We start from the raw sequence: 13,325 nt of genomic DNA, 5'->3' as shown, positions 1-13,325 counted from the left end.
CGGATGCTGTCCGGGGCTCCCAGTGTGTCCTGGACGGCTTGCTTGGACCTGCCTAGGAGTTGCTGGAGGATGTGGTCCTCCAGGTGGGCTTGGCCTCCCAGCCAGGTGTCCGAGCGGCTCAGGGGTATAGAGCCACCCGAATCAGCCTGTCCCCCAGCTGGGGATCTACAGTGAGCCGAGCATGAGCGTGAAGCTGCTGGCCGAGAGCAGAGTTTCCAGAAGCCAGCAGCCCTGCCTGCCTGCTCACCCAGCACCTGCCTCCAAGGCCTGTCAGGAGCACAGCAGCATGCCAGAATGACACCTGCTAGAATGACGCCTGGCAGGGCTGCTCTAGACTGTGAGACTGCTGTCCACCTGCCCTTGGACTACACACACCTGGCACATCTTCCCCAAAGCTTTACTGAGCACCTACCATGTGCCCAGAGCTGTGCCCTCTGGGGTCACATCTTTACCTCTTAGGGATCCTTTCAGAGAGAGGGATCTGAGCTTGGGAGGGATGGGCAGGGTCTCCTCCCTGAGCCCCTCTGGGTGCTGCCCGCCCTGCCCTTTTGTCCATTCCCCGTTCCCTCCCTCTCCCAGCTGACTGTCTTATGGGAGGGCCCTGGGGCTCTCTGTCCCCCATCCTCTCTGGGGCTCTACTGGGGAGCCTTTGACCTCTGCCTTCAAGGTTCTTCCCAAGAATCATCCTGACTCCATTCTGAGAGAGCTCCAGGCTGCCACAGGCAATGGAGTGCCTTTGTGGGTCTTCATCTTCTCTCTGAGGCAGTCTCAGGGCTTGGCAGGGCCTTGGGGTTCTCCCTGGAGTGGACCTGGCCTGTGTGCTGAGCAGAGGCCCTGGCCTCCTGGGGTTTGTTTGGTGTCGTTTCTGGGGGTCTAGGTACATATCAGAGCGCTGGCTGGCGGCATGGTTCCCATGTGTGGGAAGCATTGCCTGCGGGCAGGCGCTGGGGTGTTTGGGGGAGCCTAGCCCCCCTCACAAGTGGGCTCGGATGGCTGGCATGTTAGGGTGGGAGCATGGAAGGCGGGCATTTTCACGGGTGGGCACTGGAGGGTGGAGTCCTGGCTCGTAGAGGTTTGCGTGGGGCGTCTGTGTGTCTGTCTCCCTGCTTTTGTGGTTGGGGAAGCTGGCTGCTCAGCCGGTGAGGCTGGCGTCTGCAGTGTGGGCTGGCCGGAGGCCCAGGCACCGGCTTCCGTCCCCATGCCCAGTGTGCCGGGGCTGCCCTGTGTCTGCAGCAGCCTCCTCCCTCCATCCCCGTGTCTCCCGACAGTTGTGTCTCTCCTGGCATTAGCCGGGAACACAGTTGTCTTCGGCAGCTTATTCTGACCACCTCAGCTGCTGCCCAGCCTCCCCTGGTGCCCCGGGATGAGGTGAGGGCAGCCTCACCTGCAGGTGTTCCTGCAGAAGGAGGGGACCCTCCTGGGGTGCAGGCCTCCTGGCCGCTAGCTCTGGGGAGGGTCTTCTTGCTTCTCCTGTCCTCAGCTGGGTTCCTGGGGCAGCTACCCCAGGCCTTTGGGGTGGCCTTATCCCCTTCTGGTCAGCGCTTGCCCTGTGGCCTGAGGTACCATGGGCACAGGTGTCCTGTCCTGGAGGCCGGTGGTCTCAGATGGGAGCTGTTCTCTTAGAAGCGGAGTGCCTGGGACCTGCACGAGGTCCTGTCCTGGGGATGTGGCAGGTGGGCTCCTGACCCCAGCATTGGGAGCCCCCTCCTCAGGCAGACGGCACCTGAGTTAGTTTCCTGGGACCCAAACAAACTCAGCCATAGACACATATTCTCTTATTCTTCTGGAGGCTGGAAGTCCGGCATGGAGGTACCCACAGCTCCCTCTGAAACCTCCAGAGGAGACGCTTCCCTGCCTCATCCTTCTAGCGTCTCATGGCTACTCCTGTTCCTTGGCTTGTGGCCACCTCTGTCTACCCTCTGCCTCCCTGTGTAGCTCTTATCAGGACCCGTCCTGGATTTAGGGCTTATCTTACCCAGTACGGATAACAAATTATACCTACCTCTCAAGGTCACGTTCTGAGCCTCAGGATGGATGTGAATTTGGGGGCACATTGTTCGACCTGCCTCCCCCTTGCCGAAGCCTGGGCAAGGGCATCTCATGAATTCCTGGCTTTTCCTTTTGGGCTCATGGGCTCTGGAGAGGCGGCTGGCACCATCCTGAGGGTGTTTCTGGATTTGGGCTTTGGAAAAGAGCATGTGCTCCGAGCTCAGCCTTGAAAGGCATGAGGAGCTAGGCCTCCCCTGACCTCAGCCCAGTACCCACTGCAGCCACCTCACTGGTCAGACCACTGCTGCCTGCGTTCTTTCTGACTCTCTCAGTTGCTCCCCATGTCCTGGCCACCCCAGAGGTGGTGGCTTTTCCTCCTGTGCAGGCTGGCCAGGTGTGAGGATAGGCCCAGCCTTCTCCCCACTCTGCTCCAGCAAGCATGGACTCGGAGCTCGGGCACCCGGGCAGGGGTCCATGTGCTCAGTGAGGGGCCCAGATTGGGGTCCCTGGGGCCAGCTCAGATGACGACTGGCTGTTAACCTTTGGCACTGTGTCCCCATCCAGATGTGGATGAGTGCCAGTTGCACAATGGCGGCTGTCAGCAAAGGTGTGTGAACACACCTGGCTCCTACCTCTGCGAGTGCAAGCCCGGATTCCGGCTCCATGCAGATGGCAGGACCTGCTTGGGTAAGTGCCCTGTGGCCCTGGAAGTGGCTGGCCCTCCCTCTGGGCCCGTGCCTCAGGTGTGCACCTGCCCTGGGTCTGCCCGGTGGGATGGGGCTGGGGTCCCTGTACTCTGGGACGAGGAGACCCTATGGGGCTTGTCTGCTCAGCAGCAGCCTCTTTTATGGTGTCTCCATTGTGCAGAGTGTGTTCGGCTCCTGGGGGCCCTCGCCGGCCTGCCCCCTCCATGCATGGGAGGGAAAGAAGAGTCCCAGGGGCCTGGCTCCCCCATGCTGAGGCAGAACCTTGTGAGCCTGGGATGCTGAGGCCATGTTCCTTGCGGGGAGACCCTGGGCCACCAACATACTCTAGAGCCCTCTCTGAGCAGCAGCTGTGGTGGGTCAGTGGGGTCCCAGGCCCGGGACCAGACTCAGGGATGACTTGGGTGCTTGCAGGGTGGCAGGGGAGGCTGGTGAGGGCAGGGGCAGGGGAGCATGAGGCCAGTCTTGGCCTGTGGAGCTAGGGTTCCTGGCCCTGGTCCCCCCACCCCAGCCTTGGGAGGTGTAGGGATTGGCCGGTGGCAGGCGGAGAAGAGGGAGCCAAGAAGCGGGACCTCGACCCTCACTTCCTCTGTAGGGTCTTTATTCCGTGGACAGTGGGCTTGTTGGAGGTGCCCTGGCCACAGCCTGCCATCCCTGCAAGCACAGGATTCCCAGGGACAGCGCTGGGCACCTGCTGAGGTGGAAGGTGGAGGGGCTGCAGGCCAGGGTCCAGCGCTCGCTGTCCACCCTCCCTTGCCCCTCTCCCTGCTGGCTCTGGATGCAATGGTGGAGGGTAGGGGGCCACTGTGTCTGGGAGGCCGTGTGGTGGTCGTTCTCTGGGGGGGGTTGGGGGCAGGACATCCCTTGTTTCCACCTTGGAGGCCTGGAGCGGGCCCGGCGGGCTCTGAGTGGCCTCGTCCCGCGTGCCTTGCTGCTATGTGGCAGGGCAGCGTGCCAGCCCCGGGGGGGCCTCAGGGCACACACACTCTCACGTGTCCGGGCGCCGCTCGGGCAGTGGGACAGCTGCCCCGCAGTTTCTCTGGTCGGAAAGTGGAAACAGATGTGGGAAGTGTTGTAATGCGCTTCCAGACAAATCCGATGGCGTCGCCACCCCCAGCTGCCACCCGTTGGGGGCTGGGAGAGGGGGCTTCTGAGAGCCGCTGGTTTACCCAGGCCCCCTGACATCCCTTCTCAGCCTTCTTCTGGGTGAGAGTGTCCCTGGGGGCTGGTCCAGGGGGGCCGAGACACCCCCAGTCTGTCGAGGGCCTCCCCATCTCTGCTGACAGTGGCCTTCACCGAGGCTGGATGGCAGGAATGTGGGTGCTGATAGGAGGGGCCTTTGAGAGAGGCTTGAAGCCATGGGCGGCGGGCAGTTCAGGAGGGATGCCCTTCAGCCTCGCTGTGGTCCGCAGCCCATCCCCTTGCCACGTAGGAGCCTTCCCCGGGAGATGTCAGTGCTCTGGGCCCCAGAAGTCTTGATCTGTGGCATTTGCTTATTTTATTATTTATTTATTTATTTATTTTATTATTTTTATTATTTTTATTTATTTATGATAGTCACAGAGAGAGAGAGAGGCAGAGACACAGGCAGAGGGAGAAGCAGGCTCCATGCACCAGGAGCCCGACGTGGGATTCGATCTCGGGTCTCCAGGATCCAGCCCTGAGCCAAAGACAGGCACTAAACCGCTGTGCCACCCAGGGATCCCATTTGCTTATTTTAAAAGTCTTTTGGGGGTCTGATGCCAGGGCTCCTGGGCGTGGTCTGCTCGGCCTGGCATGAAGCCGCTGGGACCTCACGGCCCCTCTATGTGGTGCCCCCAGCATGGCACCCGCAGCATAGCACCCCCAGCATGGCACCCCCAGCATGGGACCCCAGCACTGCACATGCAGGCGAGCTCCAGATGGCCTGCAGCTCCCTCAGTGCAGGTTCCCAGCTCCTGGAGTCCCCCATCGCTGTAAGCTGTCTCCTCAATGCTGGTGTTTGACCTCAGGCTTTCTCTTTTCTTTGACCCTCACTCCCAGCAGAAGTGCACACTGTGTCCCCCTTACCTACACGCACCTGGCTATTTCTAGTAAATTCTCTGTACCTGGAATCCCCGGGAGCTGGCAGCCTGCCAGGATGCAGGCTGGTCCCCAGTCTGGGATTGGGGTGGGTTTGTCTGACATAGCCTGCAGGAAGCTGCCCTTCCTTTTTTTAAAAAAAAATTTAATTTATTCATGAGAGACAGAGAGAGAGAGAGAGAGAGAGAGAGGCAGAGACACAGTCAGAGGGAGAAGCAGGCTCCATGCAGGGAGCCCGATGTGGGTCTCAATCTAGGGACCCCAGGATCATGCCCTGGGCCAAAGGCAGGCACTAAACCGCTGAGCCACCCAGGTGTCCTGGGAGCTGCCCTTCCTGGAGGGGCCTGGGCCTTGCAGAGAAACTCCCACCGTGGGCAGGGGTCTCCAGGAAGCTTCTCCACAGGCAGAGCGGGAAGTGTTTGCACAGGGCCGCCTCTCCCTGCTTGCTAAGGTACCCTTCTGGTTGCTGAGGGACCTGCCCAGCTGCAGTGGTGGTCTTGGGTGGGTAGGCAGGGGTGGCCATGCATCCCAGGTCATAGGACAGTGGCTTCAAGGTGGGGACCTGATGGAGGCCCTCCTAGACCCTCAAGCGTTCTGAGTGGGGTGCAACTGGACTTCCTGCCCCTGAGAACTGTGGGGCCTTGTCCCCCTGTCCTTTGGAGCTCCCAGGGTGCAGGACATGGGGAGGAGCTGCTCTTGTCCAAGCTTTACAGGGTGCCTTCTGAGCTTGGGCCACCCTAGGGCTGCAGCAGATGATTATGGGAAGAATCCGTACAGGTATCAGCAGCTGTGGGGCAGGCTGCACAGCTGGAGTGCAGCTGCTCTGGACCCCTCCCCTGGGGCCTTCTGGGCTCCTCTTCTGGGGGAGGGGTGCTGTGAGCTCTCGGGGGACTCTGCAGGCTGGCAGGAAACAGCCCCAGGCCCCCGATGCTACCCAGCAGCTTGGAGTGAGCATTAGAGATGTGGGATGGGGGTGGAGAAGGTGTCCCCGGGGATGTCCCCGTCCTGCGTGCTGGGATCTCTTAGGGTGCTGCATGTCCCTGGGCCCTGTGGGCTGCGGGAGGTCCTCAGAGGAGGCCTGCTTGAGAGGGGGCCTTGAAACACACAAGCGGGGCCTTGAAACACTTGTGGAACTTGCCTCCCAGGCAGGGAGAGGACAGGAAATGCACAGCTTTCTCTCATCTCTCCTTTGCAGAGATTTGGTGGATATAAAACACAGAAAGATTTCAATTCTTAAAAATGAGAATTTGCAAGGATTTTGCCATCAGCCTGAGGCCCATGAGCACCACCCACTTAGCCTGGCCTGGGAGAAGCAGAAGTAGCCTGGCATCCCTCTGGTGCCAGGGAGCCTCCGGGGTGGGAAGAGCAGGGCTCGGGATTACTTGACCCTGCTTGTCACTCTTGGGTCACAGAATTGGCCTCTTTCCTTTCCTGACTCAGGGCCTGGGAGTGCTTTGGTCAGGTGATGTGTTAAGGTCGGTCATTCTAGCTTTGTTGTGACGTCTCACACAGCGCCAGCCTGTAAACCCATGGAGACCCGCCGCTGGGTGGTTTAACATTTGGTACAGGGAAACCCACCTCCTCCCTGCAGCTGGCTGCTCTGAGCCACCAGGACACCTGCCTAGTGGTCCCTTCTGGGCCCTGGCCTCGGACAGGGATGCTTCTCCATGTTCCAGCCCGGCAGGCAATGCACTAGGGGGTCCGTGTGAGGGATCACTGCATCCCTGGGTCAACCAGTAGAGGGTCTCATGGGATGCTCTGGGCCAGCCACTGGGAAGAGATGGGCTCTCCGTCCTGCCCCTCCCCTTGGCCTCTGCCCCTGCTTGCCTTTTGGACTAACACCCGCCTCCCTGCCCCAACACCAGCTCTTCGGGAGGAGTCTGTTGTCAGCATGCATGCCCCACCCGCCTTCAACAGTAGCCAGATGCCCCTGCCCTGGTTCTCCCCCTCCTAGGAGGGTGGTTGGAAGGGCTCCCCAGCCCTGCTTTTCCCTGGGCCTCTGTCAGACTAGTGCCACATGGCCTTGGGGCAGCCCCTCTCCCCACCAGGCCTGGCTCTCCCAGTGAGAGGGTAGCAAGGGGCTTCACAGGCCCTCCAGCCCCAGAGGGGAGGCCTGGGGAGGCTGCCTGGCCCCCCTAGAGGCCCTGCTGGCAGCATCTGGGGTTGATGCCAAAGCCCCAGGCAGCGGAAAGGTGCAGATCTCCAGGCTTGTCTCTATACCCATCCCTGCAGAGCCACACATGCGGTTCTGGGAATGTTCTCCAGCACCCTCCAGAGCTGCAGCTGCAGGAAAGGAGGGTGCCGTCCCAGCCCCAAGGGACCCCTGTATCTGGATGGGCCCATGGGAGAAGCAGCCCTGCTCCTGAGACTCCCTGCCCAGGACCCCAGAAGTGCAGCCTGCCGGCACCCAGGGGTGATGGGATGGTCATACCCCAAGCCAGGGGAGCCAGAGGTGGTGGTCACAGGCCCTGGGCTGGATGAGGAAACCCAGCGGGGAAGCAAAGACAGACTGGGCCGTGCGGTGGGGAAGGTTGGTAAGTGTAAGCAGGGCAGAAATGAGCTTGGAGCCGGGGCCGGGGGCTGGGTGGCTGTGTGAACGGCAGCCTGGTATGCACCTCGGGGCTGCAGCGGAGCCGGGGGCTCACCTCTCTGCTTTACCCTCGGGTTTGCTGGGCAGGCAGTAGGCACCACGGGGGCCCTGGGGCCGCCGTCGTGGCTGTCTTTCCCTGGCTGGGCCTGGGAGTGGTGGTGGCTGGTGGGTTTGTGGTCTGTGAGGAGGCCGGCCGGTCCAGCCTCTGGCACGTGGGTGAGGGCGGCCCCTTGCACAGCCACAATAATCGTGCTCGCCTTGCAGGACAGAGGCCCCAACCTGAGGGTGGGAGACAGGATAGCACGCACAAGGCAGAGTAGCAGGCAACCCACGACGGCCTGGGGGGCTGAGGCGGGCAGAGCCCAGGAGAGGTCCCCCTTGGCTCAGCCAGGCAGCCACCCCCTCCCGCCCGGCCATGCTGGTCCTGTCCCCAACAGAGGGCTTTCTAGAAGGAAGGACTGTGTGGGTGGCCTTTGACCACACGTGGTGTGAGACTCTTGGGACCTCGAAAAACCAAGCCAGTCTGAGAGCAGTAATTACCAAACCCCGTGAAGGCAGCGGGAACCAGGGCCACCCCCGAGCCTGCCCAGAAACCACAGGGCTGGCTTTCGAGGCTGCAGCAGAACTGGCCGGTGGGTGCAGCGTCCCCCTGACAGCCCTGCGTCCTGTTGGCAGCCCTGTGTCCCGCTGGGGGCCTGCCAGGGCACAGCCCCTTGCCTCGCCCCAGAGCCGCTCCAAGCCAGCTGTCCACAGCACCCCCCGGGCTGCTTCCTCCCTGGCGCTCGGATGCACCTGGTGCTGGGCTCCCACCCTGGATCCCCGCCCAGGGCTCAGGGCTGCCGCCTGTGGCCCCAAGAGCAGGGACCTGCTGGCCCAGGCAGAGTGGGCCCTCCACCCCGGGTGTCGTGTGTTTCCCACGTGTGTCCGGTCTCCTGACCCGGTGGGGCCCCGTGCCTCTGTGAGTGGACGCCTCACCCCTGCGGCTCGTGGGTGGTGGTGGCCCCTGCCGGCAGCTCCTGGAACCCACAAGGGGCCGAGCAGCCCTGGGCTGAAGCCCCGGGTCCTGGGATTCACAAGCTGGGCAGGGAGCGTGTATGAGCTCAGGCCGCTGGAACAGGTGCCGCAGCAGGGTGGCTTGAAGAGCAGAAATGTATTTTCTCACCGCTCTGGAGGTGGGAAGTGCCAGCCAAGGGGGTTCCTGGTGGGGTCCCCTTCCTGGACGCCCCCTCCCCCTGGCCCCGTGTCCTCCTGCCGCAGAAGGAGATACAGAACCAGAGATCTCACATCTCTTCGTATAAGGACACAGATTCTGTTGGATCAGGGCCACACGTTTGTGATCTCCTATAACCTTAAGTGTCTCCACGAAAGCTCTGTCTCCAGGGACACACTGGGGGTTCAGGGTTAGGGGTACACATACGAATCCTGCAGGGACACAAGCATTAGCCCTCTAACTGCCCATTTTCTGAAGGGCCGTCAGCTTTGCTTTGGGCCCAAGTCCTTAATTGCAGGAGTGCCCGGGGTTGGCAGGTGGGTTCCACAGCCGGGTTTAGAAACAACCGAGGGGGCTGGAACCCTCACCCCCAGCTCTGGGCACCGGCCACGCCAGAGCCGGCCCCTCCCCGCGCTGCACAGCCCAGTGCCTGAGAAACATCCGCCCCGTTCAGCTTTCTGGAAACCCGTGGCACATGATGTGCAGGATGACACTGGGCTTGGCTCCACTACGCACACAGCTTGGGAGCATCTGGAATGTTAGGACTTGAGCAGAGCAGGAGATGGGGGCCCAGGCTCCCCCTGCCTGGCCCACCCGCTGGTGATTTCTGTCTGATTGCCCCTGGGCTCAACTTGGGGGCTCTGCCTTTCGGGAGGGGCTTCTTTCCAGCCCGGCCACCACTCCCAGGGTCCTCCTGGTGCCCCCTACCACCCCTCTGGGCTCCAAGACCCTCTCTGTGTGCCTGGCCCTCTGTCAGGAGGGGCTTCTGGTTCCCATTACGAGTCTCAAGCAGCGATGCACTTGGAGTCATGAGGACAAACAGCTCCAGGAATGGGGGTGGCTTAGGTCATGCTCAGAAACGTCTGTGACGGTGGTGCCTTTTTTTTTTTTTAAGATTGTATTTATTTATTCATGAGAGACACAGAGAGGCAGAGGGAGAGGGAGAGGCAGGCTTCCTGCAGGGATCCCGATGTGGGACTCGATCCCGGAACCCCGGGATCACGCCCTGAGCTGAAAGCAGGCGCTCAACCCCTGAGCCACCCAGGCGTCCTGATGGTGGTGCCTAAAGCACAGCATATGAGGAGAGGCAGGCAGGGCCCTGGGGGGATCAGCGCAGAGTCGGGGGTGGCAGGATGGGGAAAGGGCTAAGGGGGCAGCAGACCATCTTGATTTGGCCCAGGCCTCATGTCTCCACTGCTTCTCTGTGCATATGACAGGGCAGGTGCAACCAGGAGACAGAGTCGTGTCCTTCCTGGTGTACCCCCCTCCAGGGCTGGCTTGGCTTTGGAGGGGACCCTCGGCAGAGGCTCCCAAACTGTGTGCCTCACGTGAGGAAACGGAGTGCTCTCACAAGGGCCTTGTTTTGGATTTTCCAAACTTACCTGCCTTGAAGGGCATTGCTTCTGCCATCAGTGTGGTCCTAGTGTCCTCAGAGCTTCGAGGCCACAACCCAGTCTGTGTGGATGTCGTGGCTGCTCCTGTGGCTCCTGCTCCCACATAAACCATGCAGGGTGGGCATGAGCTGGGCTGCTCCACGAGGAGTGGGAGGCTAGATCTATGGCAACCCCTCGCCTGCCCCTGCGCTGGCCTGACAGGGCGGTGGAGACATCTGGACCTCCGCCACCTCCTCCAGGAGTCTCCCAGTCCGCTCGGCCCCTGGGTCCCGAACTCACTGGCTCTCAGAGCGTGCCCGGTGTTTTGCATTCCATGCCAGGTGATGCAGGGTAGCTCTGCAGTGCCAGGCTACACCTAGTCCTTGGGGCAGCTGGGGACAAGGATCCAGAGGCGGCCCGTGGTTCTGCGTACCCTGTCTCTGGGCTGGGAAGTTGAAGCCAAACCCGTCAACACCCTCTCAAAGTCCCTGCTCCTGGGACACGCACAGGAAAGAAGTGGAGTCTTTCTGCAGGAGGTGGTCGTGTCTCGTCCCTGCTCTGTGTCTGATGACAGGAGGCTCCTCCTAGGCTGACCTGTGCTCCTGTCTGTGTCCCCAGCCATAAATTCCTGTGCCCTGGGGAACGGTGGCTGCCAGCACGAGTGTGTTCAGCTCACAGTGACCCAGCACCGCTGTCAGTGCCGGCCCGAGTTCCAGCTCCAGGAAGACGGAAAGCGCTGTGTCCGTGAGTGTCCGTGTGCTGCCTGCCCTCAGGAGTCCCCACTGGGACCGTCATACCCCACACAGCCACAGACCCACCCAGGGACCCTGAAACCCAAGCCCAGGGCAGGAGCCGGGATAGATATTGGATTCACCTCCTTGCTTGGCTGCTGGGGCTGGACACGGGCCTCAGGAGAGGCAGGGCCCCCTCGGCTGCCCAGGCGTGTTTTGGGCATCGTCTAGCCCCTGGTGGGTGTTGGGGATGAAGCTCCTTCAGCTGTGCTCAGGGATCACACGCCTGTTGGCCAGGAGCAAGGGTGGGTGGAGGGGCTGAACAGTGGAGGCAGAGTGGCCTTGGGTTGCAGGGCTGGGGGGTTGCAGGGCTGGGGGGTTGCAGGTCAGGAGGAGCTGTCTTCTCGGAGGTGTCTTGGGGCTCCCACATCTGGGAGAGCCCATTGGACTGGAGCCCAAAGGAACAAGAGCATGGGGAGGGGGGCTCCTGAGAGGCCTGAGGCACCCCAGGCCTGAGGAGCACCCCACCTACCCCTTGCCTCCATCCCTCTGGGCCTGTGGCCACAGGGAGGAATCCATGCGCAGACCGGAATGGTGGCTGCATGCACACGTGCCAGGCGCGCCGGGGCCTTGCCCACTGTGAGTGCCGTGCGGGCTTCCTGCTGGCAGCTGACCGCAGGTCCTGCGAAGGTAAGGTGCCTCTCCCCGTACCCTGCCCCACCCTGGGGACAGCTTTGGGGGTCCTGGGCCCCAAGGGTGGAGATGGGGAGGGGACAAGGACCAGGAGCCCAAGTCTTATTTTGGCAGAAGTAAGCGGGAGATCTCGGGTCGTGTTTTTAAGTAGTTCTTGTATTAGCTTAGTAGTGCGTGGTTGTCATGGAAACAGGAGACCACAAGGAGAAAGGAAGGGGCATCTCTGTAGCCCCGGTGCCATCTCTAAGGCCAACTTCTGGATGTTTCTGCCGGTTGTTAGCATGCACACTTAGAATTGTCCCAGGTCCCAGTTGGGCACCACTTTCTAGATACGTGCTTCTTCATCCTCTGCCTCAGGGGAGTGCGCTGAGCGGCTGGCCGTGTTCATTATCCCATCACAGGAGTTGGGGGCTCCCTCCTCCCTGCACATGCAGCTCTGAGCAGGGGTCTTGCACATCCCCTGTAACCCTCAGGGTGTACCCAGGGCAGGCTGTGGCCTTTCCCCCAGGCATTCCCGGCGGGGGTCCGAGAGACAGGGGTGCCCCAGGGTGCTGACACCAGGAAGGGGTGTGTTAGGTGCTGTTGGCCTGCTGCTCGGGGTGCAGGGGCCGCAATGGGCTCTGCAGGGGTCGGGCTGAGGGTCAGCTTCATCCCAAGGAATCTCAGGGGCTGTGACCAGAGCAGTGGCGGGGATTGCACACCGGGGTTTGGGCCCTAATGGCCAGTGATGTGGGTAGACAGCCCCTGGGAAAGACCCCTCCTGTGTCAGGCCCTATACCGGGCTTGGTGACTGTGGGGTGGCACTGTCATGGGAGGTGAGTTCAGAGACGGACCCCCCTCCCTGATGCTGCGGGCAGGGATGCAAGCTGGTGGGGCTCCAGGGCAGACCTGTGTCCTCGCTCTGAGAGGGAGCATGACTCTGCACCTGGTCCTGTTGAGGAGAACGGCGATGCTCAGGTGGGCTGCCCTGGTCGTGAAGCCGGGGAACAGGAAGTAGGAATAGAACCCTGGGTGGCCCCTCTCGGCACAGAGGGCCTGAGCCCTGAACCCCAGGGGGACCCCTTCTGGCACGGCAGGCCTGACACCCAGGGGGGACCCCTCCCAGCACAGTGGGCCTGAGCCTGGACCCCCAGGGAGACCCCTCTATACGGAGGCCTCTCCCCAGGGGCTGCCCCTCCCAGGCCAGCAGCCCAGAGCCCCCCTGACTTGATCTCTCCCATCCAGATGTGGATGAATGTGCCACAGGGCAGGCCCAGTGCGCCCACGGCTGCCTCAACACCCGGGGGTCCTTTAAGTGCATGTGCCACGCTGGCTACGAGCTGGGTGCTGATGGCCGGCAGTGCTACCGTGAGTGGATGGTGGGCGGGCATTGCTGCCCTGGGCTGTGGAGGGACCCGGGGCAGCAGCTCACTTCCCCAGTTCCCCACAGTCACTGGCATGCTGTGGGCTGGCCAAGGGGAGGAGCTCTCCTGCCCAGGGCAGGGGAATGCTGGGTGTGGGGCTGCGTGGGCTTGAGGAGGGGAGTGGGGAGCTCGGCAGGATGTTCCAGAGCCCCCCAGCCCAGGAGCTGTGTGCTGCCCGTTTCCCAGTAGGAAGGGCCTGGGGGCCAAGACCTGGCTGCTGGGGCCAGGGAGGACCACCGGCAGGGATCACCTAGCCCCCACCCCACATCCCTGTGGTGGTCTCCTCGCAGGTATCGAGATGGAGATCGTGAACAGCTGTGAGGCCAACAACGGGGGCTGCTCGCATGGCTGCAGCCACAGCAGTGCGGGGCCCCTCTGCACCTGCCCCCGTGGCTACGAGCTGGATGAGGACCAGAAGACGTGCATCGGTGCGCACGGGTTCCCTGCAACCTGCCTCCCATCTGCACAAGGGCTTGATGCTGTGACTGGGCAGCTGCTTCTGGGTCCCCTCCCCGTCCTGCTTGCTCTGCCCTGGGCAGCATGATGATGCTGAGCACCCACCACCCACACC

The 13,325-nt window shown here is 62.1% G+C and overlaps 1 protein-coding gene across 1 annotated transcript in view; it reads left to right on the top strand.

Moving 5' to 3' along the window:
• The window catches only part of MEGF6 (multiple EGF like domains 6), an 86,859-nt gene that overhangs the window by 55,972 nt on the left and 17,562 nt on the right, over positions 1-13,325 (top strand). Inside the window, exons 6-10 of the mRNA XM_038538815.1 lie at positions 2,554-2,676; positions 10,546-10,671; positions 11,226-11,348; positions 12,576-12,698; positions 13,045-13,182. Of these exons, the coding sequence (XP_038394743.1) occupies positions 2,554-2,676; positions 10,546-10,671; positions 11,226-11,348; positions 12,576-12,698; positions 13,045-13,182 (633 nt within the window). The remainder of the gene's footprint in view (positions 1-2,553; positions 2,677-10,545; positions 10,672-11,225; positions 11,349-12,575; positions 12,699-13,044; positions 13,183-13,325) is intronic.

This window comes from Canis lupus, chromosome 5, assembly GCF_011100685.1.
Source record: "Canis lupus familiaris isolate Mischka breed German Shepherd chromosome 5, alternate assembly UU_Cfam_GSD_1.0, whole genome shotgun sequence".
NCBI classification, from domain to species: Eukaryota; Metazoa; Chordata; class Mammalia; order Carnivora; family Canidae; genus Canis; species Canis lupus.
This window is presented reverse-complemented; position numbering and strand designations above follow the sequence as displayed.